The sequence below is a fragment of the Ornithorhynchus anatinus genome, chromosome 13, assembly GCF_004115215.2.
Source record: "Ornithorhynchus anatinus isolate Pmale09 chromosome 13, mOrnAna1.pri.v4, whole genome shotgun sequence".
In the NCBI taxonomy this organism is placed as follows: domain Eukaryota; kingdom Metazoa; phylum Chordata; class Mammalia; order Monotremata; family Ornithorhynchidae; genus Ornithorhynchus; species Ornithorhynchus anatinus.
Window position 1 is genome coordinate 25337951 of NC_041740.1, and position 27538 is coordinate 25365488.

At 48.2% G+C, this 27538-nt stretch overlaps 1 protein-coding gene across 1 annotated transcript in view; it reads left to right on the forward strand.

The window, feature by feature from the left end:
• The window catches only part of SLC26A5 (solute carrier family 26 member 5), a 28139-nt gene extending 3219 nt beyond the window's left edge, over positions 1–24920 (forward strand). The window contains exons 2-18 of the mRNA XM_029077909.2: positions 206–345; positions 1204–1314; positions 1918–2081; positions 2881–3045; positions 5382–5534; positions 6537–6619; positions 7743–7890; positions 10111–10224; positions 10758–10835; positions 10946–11041; positions 11513–11619; positions 12988–13057; positions 15789–15881; positions 19411–19518; positions 20641–20856; positions 22388–22442; positions 24680–24920. Of these exons, the coding sequence (XP_028933742.1) occupies positions 206–345; positions 1204–1314; positions 1918–2081; positions 2881–3045; positions 5382–5534; positions 6537–6619; positions 7743–7890; positions 10111–10224; positions 10758–10835; positions 10946–11041; positions 11513–11619; positions 12988–13057; positions 15789–15881; positions 19411–19518; positions 20641–20856; positions 22388–22442; positions 24680–24864 (2086 nt within the window). The 3' untranslated portion in view covers positions 24865–24920. The remainder of the gene's footprint in view (positions 1–205; positions 346–1203; positions 1315–1917; positions 2082–2880; positions 3046–5381; positions 5535–6536; positions 6620–7742; positions 7891–10110; positions 10225–10757; positions 10836–10945; positions 11042–11512; positions 11620–12987; positions 13058–15788; positions 15882–19410; positions 19519–20640; positions 20857–22387; positions 22443–24679) is intronic.
• Positions 24921–27538: the final 2618 nt, after the last annotated feature.

The window sequence follows — 27538 nt, forward strand, 5'->3', positions numbered from 1 at the left end:
GTCATTTAGCTAATTCTGAGGCTGAGATCTGAAGGAATTACCCTCAACAAGAGTCCCCATCACCCCCTCTTAGGAATGTGAGTGGTGAAGGGGCATTTGCTTGTCTCCACCCCAGCGCTTAATACAGTGACTGACACACAGTAAGTGCTTAACAAATACAGCCATTATTATTACCATAACAGACCCCTTTGTCTTCTCCCTTCAGCTGCACTCCGAAGAAGGTTAAGCACATCATCTATCGGTTCCTGCCCATCTGCAAATGGCTGCCTGCCTACAAGCCAAGGGAATACATCGTGGGCGACATCGTCTCGGGCATCAGCACAGGGGTCCTTCAGCTCCCTCAAGGTCGGTCTCTCTGGTCCACCGTCTCCCTTCCCCAATTTTGGTCTGTCTGGGGCCTTCCTCGTTTGCCGAATATCCGGCTCTCTTGGCCTCACCTTCTCCATCGTTCTCTCCTTCCCTCTCTGCTGGACTTGGGTCAGGGACCTGGGTCTCCCTCCTAATAATAATAATAGTTGTGGTATTTGTTAAGCCAGGCCCCATACTGGGCACTGGGGTGGATGCTGGAGTGAGAAGCAGCGTGGCTTAGTGGAAAGTGCCCGGGCTTGGGAGTCCGAGGTCATGGGTTCTAATTCCGGCTCCGCCACTTGTCTGCTGTATGACCTTGGGCAAGTCACTTAACTTATCTGTGCCTCAGTTACCGCATCTGTAAAAATGGGGATTAAAAAATGTGAGCCCCACGTGGGACAATCTGATTATCCTGTATCTACCCCAGCGCTTAGAACAGTGCTCTGCACATAGTAAGCACTTAACAAATACCATAATTATTATTACAAGCAAATTGGGTTGGACACAGTCTCTGGCCCATGTGGAGCTCACAATCTCAATCCCCATTTTACAGATGACGTAACTGAGGCCCAGAGAAGTGAAGTGACTTGCCTGAGTTCAAACGGCAGACATGTAACGGAGACAGGATTAGAATTCAGGTCCTCTGCCTTTCTGGCCCGTGCTCTATCCAGTGCGCCATGCTGCCTCTCCCAGATGGTTGGCACCTGGTCAATTCCGTGGGTACCGGGCTGAGTCTCTGTGTGGCGAGGGGCCAGGGTCGGGCCCAGGAAGGAGAAGGAAACCCCTTAAATGTGTCAGTGTCCTCCCTCTTGCAGTATCTGGTTCTTGCTGACATCCCACTTTGTGTCATTGCAGGTATAGCTTACGCCCTGTTGGCCGCTGTGCCTCCCATTTTCGGTCTGTATTCCTCCTTCTACCCCGTCATCATGTACACCGTCTTTGGGACCTCCCGGCACATATCCATAGGTAAAGCTCCCGCTTGGCCTTTGGGACTCCTGCCTTGTAATGGGGGTGGGGAGGCTCCTCTCTCGCCCTGTCGACGGTCCCACAGCCTTCTGCCTGAAGCTTATTTGGATTGGAATTTTCCCCACCGGACACCGCCTGATCCTGTAGTTCTGGGGTTACCTCAGAGAAGGCTAGGTTAGTCCTACAGAAAGACAATTCGGTGACCATGTGAAATCAGTCAGAGAAGCAGTGTGGCCTAGTGGATGGAGCATGGTCCTGAAAGGCAGAGGACCTGGGTACTAATCCCGGTCCACCACTTGTCTGCTGCTGTGGGACCTTGGCCAAATCACTTCACTTATCTGGGCCTCAGTTTCCTTCTCTGGAAAATGGGAGTTGAAGCCGAGAGTCCCGAGTGGGACATGAACTGTGTCCAACCTGATTAGCTTGTACCTACCCCAGCGCTTAGTACAGTACCTGGCACATAGTAAGTGCTTAACTCAGCTCTCTATGGGCAGGGAATGGCGTCTGTTTGTTGTTTCGTGTTCTCCTAAGCATTTACTATAATGCTGTGTGCAGAGTAAGCACTCTATAAATAGGATCGATTGACAATCGATTGGGTTGCAGGCCCATTTGCGGTGATCAGCCTGATGATCGGCGGGGTGGCGGTGCGCTTGGTCCCCGACGACATGTTCGCCGGAGGGATGAACTCCACCAACAGCACGGAGGAGAGGGACCACCTTCGGGTCAAGGTGGCCATGTCTGTCACACTGCTGTCGGGGATCATCCAGGTATGTCACCGGCGGTGGGGTGGAGGGTGGTCCTTGGGATGGGGAGTGAGGAGGGGAACACTGGAGCTGGAATTCCGTCTGAGATGGCCACAGTGGGTAAAGGCCCAGATGCCAGCTTGCTACCCCACCCCAGCTGTGGCAGGACATCTTGAGCACAGCAATTCTGGGAGGAGGAAACTATACACACACACACTCACACATAAACACATAAACAGAGACACACACACTCTGTCTCTCTCTCTCTCTCTCTCTGGCCTTCCCCCTCTCTAGGTGCCTTTTGCTCTCGCTCTGTCTCTGCCCTTCACTCCCTCAATCTCTGCCCTTTCCTTTGCTCTCTCTGACTCTGCCCTTCACTCTTTCTCTGTCTCTGCCCTTTGCTCCCTTTATCTGTGCCATTCGCTGTCCTTCTGTCTGCCTTTCTCTCCCTCTGTCTCTGCTCTTTGCTCTTTATCTCTCTGTGCTCTTTGCTCTCCCTCTGTCTCTGCTCTTCTGTCTTTCTCTGCCTCTGCCCTTCTCTCTCCCTCAGTCCCTGCTCATCTCTCTCCATCTGTCTCTGTGCCCTGTTCCCTTTCCCTCTTTCCCTCCCCATCTGTCCTCACACAGTAGCAGCAGGCAGAGAGACCGACCTCCAACCATCCCTTGCGGCCTGAGATGTGGCCCGGCTGACTCCCTTGGGGGCACGAGGCCGGAAGAGCGGGTTGGGAGTGTGGGAAGCGGGTGGGTGCGGGAGGGAGTGGGTGGCGTGGCCCGTGGCCGGTCGCGAGGCCCACGTGTCTCCCTGGGCGTTCTTTTTGGGCAGTTCTTCCTGGGCGTGCTGCGGTTCGGCTTCGTGGCCATCTACCTGACGGAGCCGCTGGTCCGCGGGTTCACCACGGCGGCTGCGGTGCACGTCTTCACCTCCCAGCTCAAGTACCTGCTCGGGGTGAAGACCAAGCGCCACAGCGGCCCCCTCTCCGTAGTCTATGTAAGTCTCTGGCGCCTGGCCTGCCTTCCCCCCTCTCCTCCTTTGCCCACCTCGGAGCATGTGAGGCCCAGAAAAAAGTGTGGAAAGGGGCATCGCCTGAGAGGGAAATCATGCGATAAAGACAGGCGAGCAGGATCCCAAAATGCCCTTCAAAATCCCACCCCCCGTAATACTGATGCTTGCCCAATAGTGATGTGGCCTAGCGGAAAGAGGTTGGGCCTGGGAGCCAGGAGACCTGCTTACCTGCCTGCCTGCTGGGTGTGACCTTAGGCAAGTCACTTCACTTCTCTGGGACTCAGTTTCCTCATCTGTAAAATGGAGCTAAACTGCCTATTCTCCCTCCCCACTAGATGCTAAGCCCCGTGTGCGGCAGGAACCGTCTCAGACCTGATTGTACTGTATCCATCAATCAGTCCATTAATTAGTGGTATTTACTGAGCTCCTGCTATGTTCAGAGCACTATACTATATGTGCTTGAGAAGAAGCATGGCGTAGTGGATAGAGGGCGAGCCTGGAAGTCACAAGGTCATGGGTTCACATTGTTGTGTGACTTTGGACAAGTCACTTCACTTTTCTGTGCCTCAGTTACTTCATCTGTAAAATGGGGATGGAGACTGAGCACTCCACATGGGACCAGGACTGTGTCCAATCCGATTTGCTTGTATCCACCTCAGTGCTTAGTACAGTGCCTGGCACATAGTAAGTGCTTAACAAATACCAGAATTATTATTTTTTGTTATTATTATTATTATAAATCGGAAGGCCTGGGTGGAGGATGATGTCATCTTTGGCAACTGTGGGTCCACTTCAGAGCTCAGCCTTCTGGATCCACTATCCAGCCCATCCAGCCCATGGGGTCTGTGCCTGGGGGAGGGGGCGGGGGCTGGGGGAAATTCCAGGCCTGAAGGAAACCTGGGTGTGTGGGAGACCTCTCTCCCATCTGCCCTCCCCTCTGCATCCATATGAACTCAGATGTGCACCCCTTAAACACTTTGTTACTCACCTCAGCCCCTCAGCATTTTTCTAAATGCCTTGGTAGGTCTGATAGGATGGTCAGGCACATTTGTAATCTAAGCAAATGCCCCTTATCAATCAGGAGGATTTATTGAGCGCTTATGGTACGCAGAGCACCAAACTGAGCACCTGGAGAGTAGAGTTTGACAGAGTTGGTCAGTACGTTCCCTGCCTACAAAGAGAATAGGAACATTTCACCCCAGTTTGAATACCCTCCGCAACCCCGGCATTCCATATTCGGTTGCTTCTCCCACCTGTGATTAATTTTAGTGTCCATCTCTCCACTCTAGATTGCAAACTCCTTGAGAGTGAGGATGGCATAATGAATAATTATGATATCTGTTAAGTGCTTTTTTTGTGTGCCAAGCACTGCTCTAAGCTCTGGGGTTGGTACAAGATATTCAGGTTGGACACAGTTGCCGTCCACTTGGGGCTCACAGGCTGGTATCTTACCAACACATAGAAAAGCAAAAAAGGAATCTCTCTGAGGCATGAAATGCTTCTCAGTTGTTTGCAGTATTTTTCTGCCTCACTCAGAGATTTGCAAAGTCGGAGCCTTCTGATGGAGGATTTGACTTCTGAAGGAGCCAAGCCAATTTGCAGGTTTTCTTTGTAAGTCTTTACAAACTGGAAAGGGTGAAGATATTCTGAGAAAGGGGGTGGCAGCTGGAAGGATTATTTGTTGACTAATTTACTTGTGCTTGGTCCTTTAATTGGAAATCCTCTGAGCTTTGCAACTGGGTATGCTGGTACTGTAGATTTTGCTTATCAGGTGTTAAGGGCCCACAAGTATGCGGGACTCTGGAAATCTTGTTCTGAGTTCTCCCAAACTCAGTTGCTAGTAAAAATGGTCGTTCAAGTATCTCAGCTGTGACCCTATTGAACCTTGGATTAGCGCTCCCCCCCAACCCCCCACCCCTTGAGGACAGACAGAGAGTCTCAGGAGCTGAAGAAATTGAAATTGATTTATCCGTTCAAACAGAGGTTGATTATCCCGGCTCCACCACTTGTCTGCCGTGTGACCTTGGGCAAGCCACTTCTCTTTGCCTCAATTCCCTCATCTGTCAAATGGGGATTAAGACTGTGAGCCCCACATGGCACAACCTGAATACCTTGTATCTACCCCAGCGCTTAAAACAGTGCTTGGCACATAGTAAGGGCTTAATAAATACCATAAAAATAATAATAATAAAGTAGGATTTAATGCCCATTTTACAGATGAGGTAACTGAGGCACAGAGAAGTGACGTGAATTGCTCGAGGTCACACAGCAGACAAGTGGCAGAGGCAGGATTAAAACCCAGGTCCTCTGTTACGTTTCAGAGTACGGTTGCTGTGGTGACCAACATCAAAAAGCTGAATATCGCTTCCTTAGTTGTGGGGGTGCTCTGCTTTGGCATTTTGCTGGGTGGCAAGGAGTTCAACGAACGGTTTAAAAAGAAGCTACCCGCCCCCATTCCTTTGGAATTCTTTGCGGTAAGTTGGTTTGGAAGAGGTTGGGGGAATCCCTGAATCTCCCTCCCCTTTGCTTTCTTCGCTGTGCTGCGAGCCCCTCCCCTAACACCCACCTTGACCATCTCCTGCCCCGAATAGCCAGCTTATCCCAAGGGCTGCAGGGTCTTAGTCCAGCTCAGGGCTCTGCTACCCAGACAGATATGCTCTGTCCCAGCTCTCTAGCACTTCAGTGGTATTTATTGGGCGCTTACTATGTGCAAAGCACCGTCCTGGAACTTGGGAGAGTACCATACAACAGAATTAGCAGACACATTCCCTACCCACATGAGTTTACAGTCTAGAGGTTTTCAGAGAGGGGCTGCCCTTCACAGATCAAGTCCCTAAGCCTTATACTGGCCTCAGGCCCAGGAAGCCAGCCCTCAAATCTGAGGAGGTCAAAGGCCAGTGTGGGAGAGGGAGGGAGGGAAGACCACCAGCCCCATCAAAAGGGGAGAGTCTTGGCCTCAGCCACAGATGGTAAATGAAGAGTGGTCCTGGTCATTCCTGGGAGTCTCCTGGGACTTTCCTCTCTGAAGGAGAATTCATTTATTCATTCATTCAATCGTATTTATTCAGTGCTTACTGTGTGTGGAGCATTGTACTAAGCGCTTGGGAGAGTACAGATAACAATAAATGGACATATTCCCTACCCACAACAAGCTTTACAGTCTGGCAAATCCTGAGACTTTCAGGGATTGACCCCAAGAGTTGGGAGTGGGTTGCTTCCCTGACCTGTGATTAATTTTAGTGTCCGTCTTCCCTCTCTAGATTGTAAACTCCTTGAGGGTAAAGATCACATTCAGTGAGTGACCCTATCAGTCAATCAGTGGTGTTTATTGAGCACTAACTGTGTGCTAAACACTGTACTAAGCACTTGGGAGAAGACAGTCCAACAGAACTAGTGGACACATTCCCTGCCTGTAAAGAGCTTTCAGTCTAGACACAAGGTTACAGCCTCTCAGCTGCCTCCATGTCTGCTCCTAGGTGGTGATTGGAACAGGAGTTTCGGCGGGGCTGGATCTGAAGGAGTCCTACAAGTTGGATGTAGTCGGCAGCCTTCCCTTGGGGTAGGGAGAACGCGGGTCCACTCTCCAGATACTGTATTTTGACTGGCCAGATTGTCTGTGCTTCTTCCTCCCTTTTCCTCTAGCACCGGATTTCCAGAAACTCCTCTCTTGCCGCTGCCCCGGTGTAGTCTTCTCATGGGGTAGTGGGTTTCGTATCATCGCTTGGCACCGTGGTGCCTCCCTCTCTCTTTTCCTCCAACCACCTCTGGGGCCCCGTCTCCTCCTCGCCCATCGGGTGACCGGGGCCAGTGAGGACTGGGGAGCCGCCGACCCTCCTGTGGGCTTGGCCTCGGGTTGGTCAATCAAGACAGACCTGTCGGTCAAGATGGCCACTCCCAGGCTGAGGGTTGGAATTTTGGGGAAGCAGCGTGGTGTAGTGGATAGAGCAGAGGACTGGGAGTCAGAAGGTCAAGGATTCTAATCCCAGTTCTGCCACTTGTCTGCTTTACTTCTCTCTGCCTCAGCTACCTCATCTGTAAAATGGGTATTAAGACTGTGAGCTCCAGGCGGGACAGGGACTGCGTGCAACCTGATTTCTTGAATCCACCCCAACACTTAGTACAGTTCCTGGCACACAATAAGTGCTTAACAAATACCACAATTATTATTATTTGTGTGCCTCGGCTTGGGCTATTAGCAAAATCCAAGGGGCTCAAATATTCTGAGAAACAACACTTGTTAAAAAAAAAAAAAAATATATCTAAGTACTTATTGTGTGCCAGGCACTGTACTGAGTACTGGGGTAGATACATGCTAATCAGGATGGACACAGTCCATGTCCCACATGGGGCTTTCAGGCTTTATCCCCATTATGATAAGGCAGCTGAGGCCCAGGGAAGCCAAGTGACTTTCCCAAGGTGACACAGCAGTAGACAAGTGGCAGAGAAAGTATTAGAACCCAGATCCTTCTGACTTCCAGGCCTGGGCTCTAATCCCGAGGCCAAGTTGCTGGCCTTTACCTTCGTTTCAGTGCTCCCCAACCCCCTGCCGCCCGAGGTGGGCACACCCAGTTTGAGAAGGGCCAGAGCCTGCTGCGGTCAGTAAAGCCGGACCTCGGGCCCGACCCCTCGCAGTCCGTCTCCCGGGTTCCCGTGGAGTGATCTCTCTGGCTGTCCCATTGCAGGCTGGGGACTCCGGCGGTCCCGGACGCCAGCCTCTTCCACCTGGTCTACGTGGATGCCATCGCTATCGCCATCGTCGGCTTCTCGGTGACCATCTCGATGGCCAAGATCTTCGCCATTAAGCACGGCTACCAGGTGGATGGGAACCAGGTAAGACCGTCCCCAACTCCCAACCCAAGGGCCCAGAGCTGTTCTGCACATTAATGAAAAGAAAGCCGAGTCCGGACATATATCTGCAATTTATATATTATATCTTCAATTTATTTAATAATGGTATTTATTAAGCATTTACTATGTGCCAGACATTATATTAAGCACTGGAACGGATACTAGCGAATCGGGTTGGGCATGGTCCCTGTCCCAGGAGGGGCTCACAGTCCCCATCCCCATTTTATAGATGCCCAGTGAATTGATTTGCCCAAGGTCATACAGAAGACAAATGGCAGAGCCGGGAATTAGAACCCCTGCCCTTCTGACTCCCAGGACCATGATCTGTCCACTAGGCTACGTTAATCTCTGTTTCCCCTTCTAGACTATAAGCTTGTTGTGGGCAGAAAATCTTTATTGTTAGAATGTACTCTCCCAAGCACTTAGTACAGTGCTCTGCACACAGTAAATGCTCAGAACATACAACTGACTGACTGGATGCGGGGAGCAGCCAATGAGGCTTGGTGCTCAGCGATCCCGAGCACCAATCTTCTTTGTTTTCAGCTCTTGGAGCCTCACCCTCTTCTCCTGGAAGAGAACTGGGCCCAAACCCATTGCAGGAGTCTCAGGCTTAGCTGAGCAGCCGTGCCCGCAGAAGGCCGTGATTGTGGCCAGAATTCATTTGAAGGATCGCCTCTCGTGTTGTGTAGGGGCTGGACGACATACAGTGCACTTAATGCACTTGGATCTGTGACCTTTGGACGTCTGATATTCGCCCCAACCCCCCAGAACTTCTATACATATCTTTAAATTCTATCTTATAAATTACTTATTAATTCATATTAATATCTGTCTCCCCCTCTAGAACGTAAGCTCGTTATGAACAGGAAACGTGTCTGCTAATTCTGTTGAAGCCAACTCTCCCAAGCGCTTAGTACAATGCTCTGCACCTAGTAAGCGGTCAATTAATGCCAGTAGTCAATTGATAGCATTTTCTGGAAGCTTCCTTTTCCGGGATGTTCACCCCTTGTCTGAAACAGGTGGGCAGGTGTCTGGACTTTCCAGTCAATTAATCACATTTATTGAGTGCCTACTGGGTGCAGAGCGCTGTACTAGGCGCTTGGGAGAGTAGAATGAATGTAACAATTGAGTCAGTGGACACATTCCCTGCCCACAATGAGCTTGCAGTCTAGAGGTTAATATAAGTAAATTACGGCTATGGACGTAAGTGCTGTGGGGCTAAGGGAATGATGAATAAACAGAGCAAATCCAAGTTCAAGGGTGACATAGAAGGGAATAGGAGAAGAGGAAATGAGGGTTTAGTCAGGGAAGGCCTTTTGGAGGAGATGTGCCTCCAATGAAGCTTTGAAGTGGGGAAGAGTTATCTGTCAGATATGAAGAGGGTGGGTGTTCCAAGCCAGAGGTAGGACGTGGGTGAGAGGTCGGAGGCAAGATAGACGAGATCGAAGTACAGTGAGTAGGTTGGCATTAGAGTGAAGTGAGCAGACTAGGATGTAATAGAGGAGTAGTGAAGTAAGGTAGGAGGGGGCAGTGTGTGCGATTGAGTGCTTTAAAGCCAATGATATGGAGTTTCTGTTTGATGCAGAGGTGGGTGGGCAACCACTGGAGGTTCTTTCCGTGGCTGCTGTCAGTAGCCTCACAAGAGGGTACAGTCTTCTCCCTTGGAAATAGATATTCCTCTGTGCCAAGCAGACATGGGTGTTGCTGAGATACCACCTCGGCCTCTCTCCCTCCTGGGTCCAGGAGAAAAGCCCATGCCACTTGGCCTTGTGCCTTGGCCCCCACTAAGAACAGGGAGCTGGAAGGAACTGGATCGAACTGGGTCCAGTGGCTTTGGCTTGCTGGTGGGCCCAGCCTTGCTGGGAGAGGGGGCTGATGGGCACAAGTCACTACTGTGACTCTCCTCTAGACTGTAACCTCGTTTTGGGCAGGGGACGTGTCTGCTTATTCTGTGGGATTGTACTCTCCCAGTGCTTAGGCCAGTGCTCTGCATATAGTAAGTGCTCAGTAAATATTATTGATTTCCTCAGCTCCTGCTGACCTTTTCTGCATCTCCCTCAGCAGCAGATTAAGGGAGGGACTGGGACAGGAAAACAGACACCATACGTCCCTTTCCTCTCTCCCCCCATCACACACCCACACCCACCCCTTTGTTTTGCAGAATTGCCTTACTGCTTTCTCTCTCTGTTTTTTCCTGGAAAGGAGCTCATTGCCCTGGGAATTTGCAATTTCTTTGGATCTCTCTTCCAAACCTTCTCCATCTCATGCGCCATTTCACGGAGTCTCGTGCAGGAAGGCACCGGGGGGAAGACTCAGGTGTGTATGCAGCCAGCCGGGGAGGGTGCGGGGAGGCAACAGTGCGTCTGAGGTTGTCCTCCCACCAGGTAGAGGATTGAGGTCGGAAGGAAGTGGAGGAGTTTGTTTTGTTGGTTTTGTTTTGGGTTTTTTTTTTAGGTATTTGTTAATAATAAAAATGATGACATTTGTTAAGCACTTGTGCCTGGCACTGACTAAGCGCTTATTATATGCCAGGCACTATACTGAACACTGGGGCTTATCAAGCTAATCAGGTTGAATACAGTCCTTGTCCTACTTGGGGTTCACAGTCGTAGTCTCCACTTTACAGATAAGGTAACTGAGGCACAGAGAAGAGGAGAGGGCTGAGAACTCAGGAGCCAAGGCACTGGGGAAGTAGCATTGGCTTTGACACCAAACGATGACTTGGCTGAGTTTTTGGAATGGCTTTCCAAAGGGACCCACCCCACCACCCACCCCTTTCCCTGATTCCGCCCTCCCTGCACTGAGCCGGAAGCCCATTTTGCCCGCTAAACGTTCTCTGCCCCCTTCAGCTGGCAGGTTGCTTAGCCTCTTTAATGATCCTGTTGGTCATCTTGGCCGCCGGCTTCCTCTTCGAGTCGCTGCCTCAGGTGGGTTCTGTGGCTGTGGCGGAAACCCTCCCGCACGAATGGAGGGTGGCGGGGCTGGGAGCCGGAGGGAGAGGTCGCGTGGAACTCCAACATGTCGTGGCGGGTTGCAGGCTGTGCTGGCAGCCATCGTGATCGTGAATCTGAAAGGCATGATGATGCAGTTCACCGATCTCCCACATTTCTGGAGAACCAGTAAAATCGAGCTGGTGAGTGACCGGACCCCAGTCGAAGAGCCTCGCTCTGCTCCAACCACACTGAACCACACGGGCAGCCGTGTTCGATCAACCAACTATTCATTCATTCAGTCGTACTTGTTGAGCGCTTACTCTGTGCAGAGCACTGTACTGAGTGCTTGGGAAAATACAGTGTAACAACAAACAGGCATATTTTCCCTTCCCACAACGAGCTTACAGTCTAGAAGGGCAGACAGATATCTGTAGAAATAAATAAATGACAGATATAAACGTAAGTGTTGTGGGGCTGGGAGGAGAGATAAAGGAGGCGTCAGGATGACACAGAAGGGAGTAGGAGAAGAGGAAAGGGGGCTTAGTTGGGGAAGACCTCTTGGAGGAGGTGTACTTTTAATGAGGATTTGAAGCAAGGAGAATGCATCCTACCTGTCAGACAGGAAGAGGAAAGGTGCCATTGTAACCTGGAGCTTTCTGCCTGTGGTTTAGACGATCTGGCTCACTACCTTTGTCTCCTCCCTGTTCCTGGGCCTGGACTATGGTCTGATCACGGCGGTCATCATCGCACTAATGACAGTCATCTACCGGACCCAGAGGTAAGCACGCGGCCAGCTGCCAGAGCACTGCGCCTTTCCCGGTCACTCAGTCAATCGTACTCATTATTATTATTATTGTATTTGTTAAGTACTTACTATGTGTCAAGCACTGTTCTGAGCAGTGGGGTAGATAGAGGGTAATCAGGTTTTCCCACATGGGGGGGGTCTCATTTTTAATCCCTATTTTACAGATGAGGTAACAGGCACACGTGACTTGCCCAAGGTCACACAGCAGACAAGTGGCAGAGGTGGGATTAGAACCCATGTCCTCTGACTCCTAAGCCCATGCTCTTTCCACTAAGCCATGCTGTGCTTATTGTGCACAGGGCACTGTACTAAGTGCTTTGGAGAGTATGTACAACAACAAACTGACAAATTCCTTGTCCACAAACGAGCTTACAGTCTAGAGACTTTCCCAGTTAAAACTGGATGTAATTTTAACACCGCCAAACCCACTCCAGGAATTGAAACTTGACAGTCACCAGGAGTTGAGGAAAGGTGTGAATACAGCCAGAGGCATCACCAGATTGGGGTGCCTTCTTCTAGCCTGTCTTTCCAGAATCCCGGGGTTTGGAGTGGTGCTGGCCAGCTAGAAAAACTGATTTAATAATAACAATAATAATAGTAGTGATATTTGTTAAGCTCCAGGCACTGTACTAAGCACCGGGATGGACAAGAAAATGGGGTTGAACACAATCCCTGACCCACATGAGGTTCACTGTCTTCATCCCCATTTTACAGATGAGGTAACTGAGACCCAGAGAAGTGAAGTGAATTGCCCAAGGTCACCCAGCAGACAAGTGGCAGAGCTGGGATTAGAGAAGCAGCATGGCTTAATGGAAAGAGCCAGGGCTTGGGAGTTAGAGGACGTGAGTCTAATCCCACCTCCGCCACTTGTCAGCTGTGTGACTTTGGGCAAGTCACTTAACTTCCCTGGGCCTCAGTTTCCTCATTTATAAAATGGGGATTAAGACTGTGAGCCCCACCTGGAACAACCTGAAAACTTGTATCTGTCCCAGAGTTTAGAAAAGTGCTTGGCACGTAGTAAGCGCTTAACAAATATAATCTTTATTATTTATTATGATTATGATTATTATGTACCTGTTGTATTGTACTCTCCCAAGTGCTTAGTACAGTGCTCAGCACATAGTATGAGGTCAATAAATACCATTGATTGTATTCTAACTCCTCTCTTCCCAGAGCCAGGTGGGCTTCCTGATTGTCTTGTGAGCTCCTTTAGACAGGGAACATGTCTACCAACTCTGTTATATTGTACTCTTCCAAGTGTTTAGTACAGTGCTCCATACACAATGTTCAATAAGTACCTCTGATTGGGTAATCTTAACCTTCCCATCTGTTTCTCTCCAGCCCAAGGTACAGGGTCCTTGGACAGATCCCTAACACGGATGTTTATTGTGACGTTGATGCCTATGAAGAGGTAAACCTCTTTTTTCTTCTGATCCTTTGAGCGATCGGGAAAGCAGTTGAGGCTGAGGATGATGCGATTTTGTTGCTGAAAGTCTCTGCTGGTAGGGGTAAGGGTGATGAGATGATCAAATCGAGGAGTTTGCAGTTCTATTTCTACTTCTCTACATTGTAAACTCATCCTCTAGACCATAATCCCGTTGTGGGCAGGGGATAGGTCTGTTATATTATTGTGTTCTCCCAAGCATTTACTATGTGCAGAGTACTGTACTTAAAGCTCAAATGCCATTGATTAACTGATACTCTGGCTGAACTAACTTAAACCAGCCCTTCAAACTTGTTCTTTTTTGAAGATTTATTGGTCTTCAGAAACTCTCAGTGCCCTCTTCAGAAGACTGATTTTTCCCCCTTCCAAATAGGGAAAATTTCTGCTCCCTATGGGCAGAGGACATATATACTAATTCTGTAGTAAGGTACTCTCTCAAGTGTTCAGTGCTCTGCACATAGTAAGCCCTCAGTAAACACCACTGATTGACTGGGGAGTGTTCTTGGTACCGATCCCACCTCTCCCACAGGGCAGTGGCCAGGGTGAAAAGAGATGCAGTGTGTTTTAATAGATAGTACACAGGCCTGGGAGTCAGGACCTGGGTTCTAATCCCAGCTCCGCCACATGTCTACCGTGTGGCCTTGGGGAAGTCACTTCACTTCTCTGGGCCTCAGTTCCTTCATCTGTAAAATAGGGATTGAGACTGTGAACCCCAAGTGGTTCATGGACTGTGTCCAATCTTATTAGGTGGTATCTACCCCAGTGCTTAGTACAGGGCCTGGCACATAGTAAGCGCTTAACAAATACCATTTTAAAAAAAAAGTCCTTTTGTATTCAGAAAGCAGTCACAGTGCAGTCACCTGGGATTGGAAAGGCACAATGAATGAGGATCCTGGGGCAGAAAACTAGCTGTCTTCGTGCTGCCTCTTATGGAAAGCTTTGGAGATGGTGCGTTTTTCATTTCCTTGAATTGAATGTCGCCCTTCTCCTGAGGATCTCAAAACCTGTCTTAGCATCTTCTCGACAGTGCTGTTTTGGGGAACTTTTAGTTATCTGAAAACCTTGTGGGACCCTTCTAAAGATGCAGTGTAACGATCATCCAATGTTTCAGGATGTGGGTTGATGTCATCTTTAAAGCCCTTTTCACACTTTGGCTGCCTCGGACCCATTGCTCAGGATGTGCATTTTCTTACCCTGCCAATATGCCCCAGGACCTTAGCCTTCCCCTCCTTCACAGCCCAACTGAAACCCCGCCTCTTCCAACAATCCTGTCCCAACCAATTATTAATACCCCAATTTTTAACAACCCAGTAGCCACCTCTTGAATTTATTTTCTTTTTGCCCATCCTCAGAATTGCCTAAATATGCATATTTGGTATTCCTATATCTGTAAACCCCTGCTAGACTGCAAACTGGTACATGTCTACCAACTCCATTATATTGTACTCTCCCCAATGCTTAGTACAGTGCTCTGTACAAAGTAAGCACTCAGTGAAGAGTAAGCACTCAAAAAAGGCCATTGATCAATTGGTCGGTCCCCAGTGTTAGAACATAAGCTCCTAGCAGGCAGGAAATGATACTAAGAACCCAAGTGCTTAATATAGTGCCCTGCGGTCAGGTGCTCAATAAGTGCAATAACTCCACTACTGTTATTACTAGTGCTGTTTATTACTACTACTTTATGCTGCACTTTTTGTGGAAAGCATGGGAATTACTCTCTTATTACTCTCAGAGGTGAATGAGAGGATTTAAGGAGTCCACACTTATAAGTGTTCCAAAGACCATGGAACTAAACCCAAGACGGTGTTTCCCCTGGCTCCGGTTTTTTTTTTTTTAAAAAGTTGTTCGCTAAGCACTATGTTCCAGATACAGTGCTGAGTGCTGGGTACAGGCTAATCAGGTTGGACACAGTCCCTGTCCCACATAGGGCTCCCAGTCCTAATCCCCATTTTACAGATGAGGAAACGGAGGCACAGAGAAGTGAAGTGACTTGCCGCAGGCCACGCAGCAGAGAAGTGGCGGAGGTGGGATTAAAACCCAGGTCCTTGCTCTTTCCACTAGGACATGCTACTTCTCTGTCATGGCAATCTACCGCGATGATACCACAGCATTTCTCCCTCTCTTCTGATATCTCTTGGAGAGCCAGGAGAGAGTTTGACCCCCCTCCACATCCACCCTGCGGGCCTGGTGCCTGGAGAAGTCTCCTCCAGTCTCTTGGCTTGTTCTTCATCTCCCTCTGCTTGCTGCCGAGGCTGAGGAGGTCAGGGAGGGATTAGGGCACACAGTGACCCTCTTCTCTTTCCCCATCTGCTCCTCCAGCTTTGAGCCTCCTGCCTTGCCTAGTTCTTCTTCGGGAAAGAGGACTTCCTCCTTTCCCTTCCTTTCTCAAATGCCCTGCCTGGAGTGGGGAACTTTCACAACCAGGGAACGACTCAAGCCACACATCCCTTTTTTCAAGCACCCGCTTGGTGCCCGGCAGCTAGAACAAGGCCCAGGAGGCAGCGTCAAATCCCCAGAGCACAGAGGTTCAGCCAACGAAGGATAAAGGGCACAGCTTGCATTCTACAGCCCAAAGCCTAGGAGGGACTTTTGAGGGTCGTCCTGATCCACAGAGGGAGAGGGAACGGCTTTTTGATTGAAGCGCTGAAGCATGCCACTCCTCTTTGTCCTCCTCCTCACCCCCTTCCCCCTTCTACAGGTGAGAGAACACCCAGGGATTAAAATATTCCAGATCAATGCCCCCATCTACTATGCCAACAGCGACTTGTATAATAATGCTCTGCGGAGAAAGGTGAGTGGACAAGAGTCTTATTTTGCCTCTTTAGAGCGCACTCCTCTTGCTGTGATCAGAGGTCTCCCTAGCCTTTGCCAATGGCCAGCCCCTGCTTCCCTAACTAACCTGCACATCAGAAGCCATTACCAAGGGAACAAGCATTGTGTGTTTTTCTTTTGGAATTTGTTAAGCACTTACTATGTGTCAGGCGGTATACTAAGCGCTGGGGTAGATACAAGGTAATCGGATCGGACAAAGTCCCTGTCCCACACTGGGTTCCCAGTCTTTATCCCCATTTTACAGATGAGGTAACTGAGGCCTAGTGGAGTGGCTTCCCTAAGGTCACGCAACAGACAAGTGATGAATCTGGGATTAGAACCCAGGTCTTCTGACACCCAGGCCTATACTCTTTCCATTTGGCCATGTCGCTTCACTCCGGCTCCCTTTTTCTTCCAACTGCCCTTCCTTTGACCCCATTCCTAGCCTCTATTCAAACTCTAGGCGGAAGACCATCACAATGGTGTCCTTCTGGCTCTCTCTCCTGGTTGCTTCTTTCATAATCAGGGTACTTGTTAAGAGCTTACTATGTGCCAAGTGCAGTTCTTAACACTGGGTAGATAAAAGTTAATGAGGTTGGACACAGTCCCTGACCCACATGGGACTCACATGAGGAGAAAACTGAGGCCCAGAAAAGTGAAGTGACTTGCCCAAGATCACACAGCAGCCGTGGCAGAGCCGGATTAGAACCCAGGTCTTTCTGACTCCCAGGCCTGGGTTCTATCCACTAAACTATGCTGCTTCAAGATGCTTCTCTATTCTAATTCCTTGGCTTTCCCCACTCTTTCTTGCTGTGTCTGCTGTGTCCGCAGCAGGAAGGTTTGGAAGTGCTGGGTTCTACAAAAGCATTGAGTCACAGCAACACGGCACAAGGGGTTTATTATTGCGATAGTAATACAGATCTGTATGGGTGAGGAAAGACAGAGTGTGTCACTCTAAAAGAGAGCTTGGCCTCATTGCCCTAAAGATGTAAAGAGCAGTCTAGTATAGTTCAGGGTAGACAGAGCGTTTCTTTTCCCACCACTTGCTGGTCATGGCAGGAGAGCAAATGGGCTACAACATTGCTGACGTTCTCTGACATTGTTCCAACATTTCTGCTTCCCCACTTGTGACAGGGACCAGTGAATGACTCTCTGCCCTTGGTATTCTGCCTGTCTAGTTGATAACGATGATGTATGTCTTTCTGCTTTTCTCATCTTCACAGATGAGAGGCTTGGGCAGAGGAGGGGTTTTTGCAAGGTTAAGTTACAGCAAACAAAATGGATTCCAAAAGTTAATGGAGTAACCTGGTCTTGGGTTAGTTTCCGCAGAGGGTTGGGGTGGAAGGGCATCTCCCTCCTGGCAGTTATCTGAGACTGCTTTCCAAGCCTGCTTCCTAGACCCTGATTTTTCTCCCATTTCATGAGTCTCTCTCCAGGTGACCCCCTCCCAATCTTCAGTCTCTCACCTAAAACACTCAAATTCACTCCAGTTCCTAAGTTTCTTCCTGGCTGAAGGACATCTCCATTGCCTCCTAAAAATGACTTCCCATCTTGTCTTCCCCTTCCCCATCACCATCTTCCCAAGCCTCCAAGTTATCTCCAGCACCCCTCTCTCCCTCAAACCACACATCCAGCTTGTCCCAATTCTTTCTCGAAGTTTCCAGAACCTGTTGCTTGTCCTGCATTGTGTCAGCACAAGCTCAAATCCCTCCCTCCCTCATTTCTGGACTACTGTAATATTCTTCTATATGTCCTCTCTGCTTCAGCCTCTTCCTTCAGATCAGGGGGTGTATGCATGTGTGGACGTATACACACACATAGCAGTAAGAATGATCATCTTCCCACATTAATTTTGTCAGAGCCTTAGGAGCTAGAGAACCTGCAAATGGGACTCAAGCTAAATTGAAACTCCTGGCCAGCTTCCATCCCTCTCTGACTGCCCCCACCCCCAGTTTTTGCCCCCTCTATTCCCCTCTCCCAATTCACCCACCCACCTCATCCCCTGCCTTTCCTATTGTCTGGAATGCTTTTTCATCCCACCCCCACCCTCTGAAACAAATTCCAGCTCTCATTCACAACTCGTTTGCACTGTAAAGTGTTCCTGCTGTAAACCCCACATGGCTGCAGACACCCCAGCAGGTCCCTTGGGACCTGTGTGAATTTGAATCCCTCCTAGAAGTCACCTCTTCCAGGAGGCATTCCTTGATTAAGCCCCTTCCCTTCGCAATCATTGGGTCAGTCATATCTTTTGTTGGTTCACTTGTCACTCTGCCTTATATATGCCTACTACCTCCATTAGATTGTAAGTTCTTTGCAGACAGGTAGCATGTCTTTTAGTTGTTTGGTATGCTCTCTGAGCATCAAGTCAGTGCTTTTCAATCACTTCTAATACATTAATTTGTGCATCAGTCTTGTTTTCTGCCATCTGCCTCGTTTGCCCCTAATGGGGAGAGAATATGTCATTTTACCTTTTATAATTTCTCACAAATTCCAGTGCAGTATCCCTCCTAACCTCCATCACTCCCCCCCTTCCACCTTCCCACCCTGCCCCTCCCAGCGGGCATTGAAAAAATAAGGTGAACTCTGACGACTTTTCCTTTTATATTTCTGTACTTCCTCTTTCTCTACCATTGGGGACCATTTAGAATATTGGAGTCATTCACCAAGTTGAGTAGGTATACTGTTTGAGCTTGTTCCAGGACAGATTTTAAAAGAATAGGCTTGGTCCATGTTCTCAAGGAGCCTGTAAACCAAGAGTGGAACCAAAAAAGGCTAACAGACAACCAACACGAATAGTTTCAAGTAGATATAAACATTACATGAGTGAGTGGCTCCCGAATTGGACTAACAGTTAGAGAGGGCCGGGGGAATAATCTCGGGCAGTTTCCTGGAAGAGGTGGCCGGGATTTAGACGAGAGGGAGACCGACAGGAGGAAGGAAGGTGTTTGAAAGAGGGAGGTGATGCAGGGTTAGGAGACAGATTGGACAAAGATCCAGAGACAGGCTAAAGAAAAGTATCCTGATTGGAATGGAAGGAGTAGACGGGGCACACCTGGAATTATGAGGGGATGAAGAGAAAAGCCTGGGAGTCAGATGGGAAACCAAGAAGCTGAACTGTAGGTAGCACTTCTCCCTCCTGCTAAGCCCCATGTGGGACAGGGACTGTGTCTAACCCGATTAACTTGTGTAATAATAATAATAATAATTGTGGTATTTATTAAGTGCTTTACTATGTACTATACTGAGCTCTTGGGTAGGTACAAGTTCATCAGGTTGGACACAGTCCCTGTCCCACATAGGGTTCACAGTCTTAACTACCATTTTATAGATGAGGGAACTGAGAGACAGAGAAGTTAACTTGTCCAAGGACACAAAGCAGACAAGCGGGAGAGCCCGCATTATCTACCTCAGTGCTTGACACATATAAGAAGTGCTTAACAAATACCATTGTCATACACTAGTATCCTACTGTGCACATAACATGATACTCTTGCATCTCCTCACATGAGACCGGAGTGAATGCAGCAGTCATAATGGCGGCCAGAAGGAAAATCCTGAAGAAGCACGCCAGGGAAATGAAGCGGACAAACAAGCCCAAGTCGACAGTTGTCAAAGTTGTGAGTTGTGACTAGTTGGCCTTTTTCTGTCTAAGATTTTTCTCTCACCATATCATTCTCCAACGGTAATATTTCCCTACCCATTTCCACAGGTGGGAATATTTCTTAGCCCTTTTTTAATGATATTTAATTTATTTAATGAAGGGAGTGGTGGAAGGATGGATTGACTTTGAAGTAATTTACACTGATAGTCTGTAAAACAATTGTAAATGACAAGATCTTGGATACTGTCAGTATCCAGAGACTTTTACCAGGTGGGTTAGCTATCTTTCCTCACTTCCCCAGCTGACAAGTGAAAGTCATAAGTGTCCTTTTTTTTCCCCATTTGAGACTCTCTAACCCCTAATATGCTGTGTAACTATTCTAAGGGGTGCTGATAGATGATGATGAACTGAGAAGAAATAGCGGAGCTTTACCCCAGGCTGCGGAGTGGAACAAAGTTTTAAGTAGACCAGGTTCTTTTATCCAAGAAGCCTGAGAGAGTGCAGTGCAAGGTTGGCACTACCTTAGGAATAACTTTATTTGCTCGGCCCAGGGGCCGGGAAGCTGCACACTTTTCCCTGGGCCTTTTTCCAAGGGAAGTGGGGAATTATGCTCCTGACTCTGTCCCTTAAGGATGGCCTGTGGACATCACCATTTTCAGAATGTCTTCCCTGGAGTGTTTAGTGTTTTGCAGTTAAAATCCTGCCTAGAGAGTAGATCGGTCTTGTTGAAAATGGCTGCGTTAGGGCTGACCCATTTGTAGATTCACCCACCAAGGCCTCATTTCCTCTTCTCCCACTCCCTTCTGCGTCACCCTTATACTTGGATTTGCGCCCTTTTTTCACCCCTCCCTCAGCCCCACAGCACTTATGTACATATCCCTAATTTATTTATTTTAATGTCTGCCTTCCCCTCTAGACTCATTTTGGGCAGGGAACGTTTCTACCAACTCTGCTATAGTGTACTAAGTGCTTAGTACAGTGCTCTTCACACATTAAGCACTTAGTAAATACGACTGATTGATACCAGCTATATGCCGTACTCTCCCAAGCTGTTAATACAATACTCTGCACACAGTAAGTGCTCGATAAGTACGATTGGTTGATTGATTGTAGATATGTGGTTTGATTTGATTTTTAGGTTCATGATTCAGAAGGAGGCGGGGAAGGTGGGGCAAAACAGGAAATCCAGAACGATGAGCAAAGTGGAAAAGGCCCAGCTGAACCGATTGTCCAGAACACGTTTCCAGAAGAACTGGAAAGGTTTATGCCACCAGGGGCTAACGTTCACACTATAATTTTGGATTTCACGCAAGTGAATTTTATAGATTCAGTTGGAGTAAAAACTCTAAAAGGTGTAAGTATTTAATTTCACATTTAATCCCTTCCTAAATCGAAATTTAGATTTTATCCAGTCCTGGGTGATTGGGTCTTTGCCTTTTAAGTGGAACAACCTGCAAACCTGGTTCTGATGATAAAACTTTGACTTGCTGTTAAATTTTTATCATTTGAAAGCACTTTCACGGGCCCTGTGAGGGAGAGGTGGGAATTGCCATCTCTGTTTTACAGGGAAAGAAACCAAGGCTCAGTTAGAGGATAAGTGACTTTGCCAAGGACACTCAGGAGAGTTAAGCCTAGAACCAGGTCTTTGAGCATTCATGCCTAGAAAATATGAATTGTTTTCTAGTCTCCTCCAGCCATGAGAAGCAGCATGGCCTAGTGGAAAGAGCACAGGCCTGGGAGTCAGAAGACTGGAGTTCTAATCCTGGCTCTACCACTTGCCTGCTGTGTGACCTTGGCAAGACACATAACTTCTCTGTGCCTCAGTTCCCTCATCTGCAGAATGGGGATTCAGTACTAGTTCTCCCTCATCCTGATTCCCTTGTATCTACCCCAGTGCTTAGAACAGTGCTTGACACATAGTAAGCATTTAACAAATACCATCATTACTATTATTATTATTGTTACTTAGACTGTGAGGCCCATGTGGGATCTGATCATTTTGAAGTATTTGTGTGGTATTTGTTAAGCCCTTACTTTGTGCCAGACACTTTACTAAGCCCTGGGATAAATACAAGATAATCAGGTTGAACACAATCCTGTTCCACATGGAGCTCACAGTCTTAATCCACATTTTACAGATGAGGAAACTGAGGCCCCAAAAAGTGAAGTGACTGTCCAAAGTCACACAGCAAAGTGGTGGAGCCAGGATTAGAACCCTGGTCCTCTGACTCCCAGCCCCATGCTCTTGTCACTAGGCCCTGCTGCTTTTATTTACCCCAGTGTTTAGTACAGTGCTTAGCACAGAGTAAGTGCTTAACAAATACCACGATTATTATAATAATAATGATGGTATTTGTTAAGCACTTACTATTATGATTCATAGAGAGTGGGAAACGGGATAGTGGACTGGATAAAATCAGTAATGCTGCTACTTATGGAGAAGTAGTGTGGCCTAGTAGATAGGGCCCAGGCCTAGGAGTCAAAAGGACTTGGGTTCTAATCCCAGCTCCACCACTTGTCTGCTATGTGACTTTGGGCAAGTCACTTCACTTCTGTGTGCCTCAGTTACTTCATCTGTAAAACAGGCATTAAGAGTGTGAGTCCCATGGGGGACAGGGACTGTCTTCAACCTGATTATCTTATATCTCACCCAGAATTTAGCACAGTGCCTGGCACAGAGTAAGCACTTGACGAATACCATGAAAAATGTAAAAGAAGGCTAAAGTATACTAAAAATGGCTAAGCAAAGTCTTAATTATTCATGGGAAACTTAGGAGGGAAGGAATGGGAACATTTTAAATCCACTTTCACTATAGACATAAGTCCCTGAAAAAATATTTTATCCATAAGGCAACCTAATGGAAACTTTATTCCACCCATTTCAGATCATAAAAGAATATGGAGACGTCGGTATCTACGTGTATGTAGCAGGGTGCAGTGGTGAGTAGGCTGCTGTGATGGAGAAAATTGCTCTGACCTTTGACTTTGTGTGAACTTGTCTATTCAAGGAAACTTTATATCATAACTCTCTTCAGTTTTAGGTCGCAGGGTGCTAGTTAGGACTCTGAAAATCACCCTTAAAATTAATCAGTGGTATTTGTTGAGTGCTTATTGGGTACAGAGCATTGTACTAGGCGCTTGGGATAGTACATTGTAATTTATTCAAATGAATATCTATCTCCCCCTCTAGCCTGTAAGCTTGTAATAATAATAATATTGGTGTTTGTTAAGTGCTTACTGTGTGTCAAGCACTGCTCTAAGCCTGAGATAGATACAGGCTAATCAGGTTGGACACAGTCCGTGTCCCATATGGGACTCACAGTCTTAATCCCCATTTTGCAGATGAGGTGACTGAGGCAGAGAAATGAAGTGCATAAATTGCCCAACATCACACAGCAGACAAGTGGCGGAGTCAGAACCCAGGACCTTCTGACTTCCAGGCCCGTGCTCTATCCACTAGGCCATGCCGCTTCCCAAGAGCTTAGTGTATGGTGTACGCTCTCAAGAGCATAGTACAGTGCTCCGCACCCAGGAAGCGCTCAATAAATACCACTGACTTCATTATTTATGGGTCTTTCATGCCATTTAATGTTGAGTATGCCTGGAAGTGGGGAGCCTAAAGGAGGGAGGACTCCCCTACAGCCATGTAGACTCCCAGCTCTGCCACTTGTCTGCTGTGTGACCTTTTTACAAAGTGGGGATTGAGGCTGTGAGCCTCATGTGGGACAGGATCTGTGTCCAACCTGATAAACTTGCATTTACCCCCCGTGCTTAGTATAGTGCCTGGCACATAATAAGCACTTAAGAAATACCACAGTTATCTTTAGTTTGGTCTGGAGCCTGATACCACATGCCGCTGCTACTCTCCACTGGCTAATCCTCCAATCTTCTTGTTTCTGTTCTCTGCTTCATCTTGCATCATAGGTTATTGTGTTGCCTAGGTAACAGAATTTGGGGGCTGCACTTAGTACTGAGTTGCCAAAATAGATTTTTTTGGTTGTGTTCAACTTCCCTGATGCAGACTGATAAATGATCTAGGTATTCTTCATGTTACTGTCATTCTGCAATGCCTGGATTCATCAAAGCATTTTTTTCTCTATTGTATTTATTAAGCACTTGCTATGTGCCAGGTCCCGAACTGAGCAGCTGGGGTAGATAAGCTAATCAAGTTGTCCCACATGAGGGTCACAGCCTTAATCCCAATTTTAGAGAAGCAATGTGGCCTAGTGGATAGAGCATGGGCCTGCGAGTCAAAAGGACCTGGGTTCTACTTCCAGCTCCACCACCTGTCTGCTGTGTGACCTTGACAAGTCACTTACCTTCTCTGTGCCTCAGTTCCCTCATTTGTAAAATGGAGATTGACTGTGAGCCCCATTTGAGACATGGACTGTGTCCACCGATTAGTTTCTATCTACCTCAGAGCTTTGAAACAGTGCTTGACGCATAGTAGGTGCCTAACAAATACCATCATTATTGTTTTTATTTTACCGATGAAGTTACTGAGATCCAGAAAAGCGACTTGTCCAGGGTCACACAGTAGACAAGTGGCAAAGTGGGGATTAGAACCCAGGTCCTTTGACTCCTAGGCCCGAGCTCTATTCACTAGGCCATGCTGCTTCTTGATCATTTTAGTCACCTTGGATGAGGTTTTTTAGGGTGCAGCCATCTCCATACGGCCATTGCGAGCCCCATGTGGGCCAAGGGCTTCAAATGATGCTCTGTCGGTTATTCTATGGAAGTTGGCCACAGGTCTGCTTTTTACCCCTAATAGTTGCCTCACGAAGGCACGTCAAACAATGGTTCTTATTGCACACTTTTCTCTGGGACCTGAATTCTAATCCTAGCTCTGCCATTCCTCTGCCGTGTGACTTTGGGCAAGTCACTTCACTTCTCTGTGCCTCAGTTCCCTCATCTGTAAAAATGGGGATTAAGACTGTGAGCCCCATGAGGGACATAGACTGTATCCCACCTTATATCTACCCTAACACATAGAACAGTGCCGTGGGAGCGTACAGAATTTAGTAGACATCCTTGCTGTCAAAGACCTTACCATCAGATCAGTCTTTTCCATCCGAGAGGCTTTGAAGTCCCGGCCTGTATGCAGTGGTTGTGCTTTTCAACGTTAGGGGCCTTTGGGTTCCTCTAAATATGCTCATATACCATTTCCTCTTTCCCAGAACAAGTGGTGGAGGACCTCACACGAAATAAGTTTTTCGAGAAGCCCTCCATGAAGGAAATGCTCTTCCACAGCATCTATGATGCAGTCCTGGGCTGCAAAGTCCGTGAAGCCCTGGCTCAGCAAGCAGCCCTGGCACCCCCTCCCCAGGAGACCACGGACCAGCTGGACAGCCCGGAGCCGTAGATGAGTAACGGCTCGCCGAGAGCGCGGGGTGGCTCGGAAGGGGCTTTGGAGACGGAGCTGAGGGGCTGGGTGGGGGCCGGAGAGTTTTTCCACCTGTGGCTTAAGTCTGAGCATGGGAATACTTACTGTATCCGGAGGGCAGATGAAGCCAATCAGTTTCCTTTCCCCTGTGTTTTCTGCTCAACCTGAGTATTTCTGGGGTGATTTCCCACTGCCCCTCCTCGGGGTTGATGGCTTTAGTCCGGCTCCAGGGTTGAAACCGGGTTAAGAAACCCCGATCTGAGTCTCTAGTTTAAACCGATCGGTCTCCTTGGTGCTGCCATCCTCTCTTGTGTGTTGAGAAATGAATTGTTTTTGGCAGGCCCGGGAGAGGGGAGAAATGGGTTCCTACTGTATGTTTTTATTCCAGCAAACGCCATGTTGGACCCGAGAATCTTAGGATGGTGGGAGGACAGAATGAACCTATTTCCCACTTAAATGGGGTGTTTTGGTGAGGAGAGGGACACTTTCCTGCAGCAGTGACTTTATATTTGCTACCCTGCACATACTAATAATTGTGATATTTGTGGTATTAAGCACTGGGATGGATACGAGCAAATCAGGTTAGGCAGTCCCTGTCCCACATGGGGCTCATAGTCTTAATCCCCATGTTCCAGATGAAGTAACTGAGGCAAAATGAAGTGACTCACCAAAGGTCACCCAGCAGACAAGCTGCGGAGTTGGGAGGTCCTTCTGACTTCCCAGGCCTGTCCTCTATCTGCTAAGCCACGCTGCATCACTAGTAGTAAGTGCTCAATAAATACCACTGATTGATGCAGATGTAGAGGCCCCAGTCCTGGGCTGATTACCACATTGTAGGGGGGGAAGAGGAGCAGCCCACCATCCCCTTGCCCTATGCTGCTTTGGGAGCACACACCGACGAAGGCTCAGCCCTTGAGCAGCCCTCCAGCCTGCCCTGAGTCTCCTCCGGCCAGCTCCACCACTCCTGGTCCCCGAAGTGTCCTCCCCTCATCCTGTTTCCCACAGGACTTCCAAGTTGTGGCTCTGTGTGATTGACTGCGTAGCTGGGGACAGGGTTTCCAGTCCAGGTGGTCCCCGGCTACTCTCAGGTGGCCAGCTTGATGCTTTCCAAGCCTCAGCCTCTGGTCTGGGAAAGTGGCTGCCTCTTACATGGGGTATAGATGGCAGTGTCCACCCTTTTCTGTGTGTGTGTGTGTGTATATGAGGAGGGTATGGTTGCCCCTTAGTGTATGAATGATGGGGTTGGGGGGGAGGGGTTGTGCCCTTGTGTGGGGGTGAAAAGCGTGTGCCCCTGTGTGCTGAAGGAGGGGAGTATTGTATTTCTGTGTTTGCCCCTGTGTGGGGATGGGAGAGTGTGCATATGGCCACCTCTCTGAGGTAATAATAATAATGGTATTAAGTGCTTACTATGTGCCAGGCACTGTACTAAGCAGTGGGGTGGATACAAGCAAATTGGGTTGGACACAGTTCCACTCACAGTCTTGATCTCCGTTTTACAGATGAGGTAACTGAGGCCCAGAGAAGTGAAGTGACTTGCCCAAAGTCACACAGCAGACAAGTGGCAGAGCTATTAGAAGCCATGACCTTCTAATTCCCGGGCCTGTGCTCTATCCACCACACCTTGCTGCTTCTCTGTACCCAGAACACCTTCCTTCAAAACACTTTAGGCCACATAACATTTGCCTTTATTAGCCATAGAAAACACAGGTATGCCCAGGACCCTTTGGATGCTCCTGATCGGGTGCTTCAGACACAGGCAAGTGAGAAACATTACTAGTCTCCTGACCAAGGGTCTTCCTCACTAGAGGTGGTCAGGGAATGTGTGTCTGTTAATACTGTTGTATTGTACTCTCCCAAGTGCTTAGTACAGTGCTCTACACACAGTAAGCACTCAGTAAATAGAAGTGACCGTCACAATCCCTGAGAGGATGCCTTCCGCTAGATGCCAGATGGACCTCTGGAAATGTCCAGTCACTTCACTACCTTTTGGAACATCTCTGATCCAAACCCTCCTGGTAAATTGGTAACTTCAAGGGAAAAAAAAGCCAGGATTATCTATGGGGTTTATCTGTTTGCTGAGGACTTGAAAGTAAGGCCTTTGTTCATGACACCCAAATTAATGCAGCAATCCTTAAGGCCCCATTAGAGTGGCTTGCCAATCTTTCTGTTGAAGAACAGTGTTTTGGCCATGTTGTTTATTACTGGACCAGAAAGGCTAGCAGCTACTGTTTAATAGGAATACCAGTTTGCTAAAATTGTCAAGGTACATTTAGAGCCTCTTCTGCCTTAACAAACCTCTTGCTCTTTCCATTTCAGGTGTCAGCTCTCTTAATGTAGCCAAACTACAGTGTTTGGAACTCAATTTCTTTGCTGCTCAAATGTGACTGTGTGTAGTGCAGAGAGCACGGGTTCTGATCTATTTAAGGTGATTTAGCCTGGTGTGTGCTACTGACTCCAGCAACCTGCTTCAAGGCACCTGTCAAGTATGTTTAGTTCATGTTTGATTGTTTTACACCTCCCCAGTTACAGTTGGGGGGGAGCAGGGAGGGTTTAAAGGGGTGGGGTGGGAAGGTGTAGGAGTGAAAGATTGGGTGGAGAGCATGGAAGTTGGGGCTTTTATTTAATTTCTGGGGGCAATCTGGGCATAGAACAC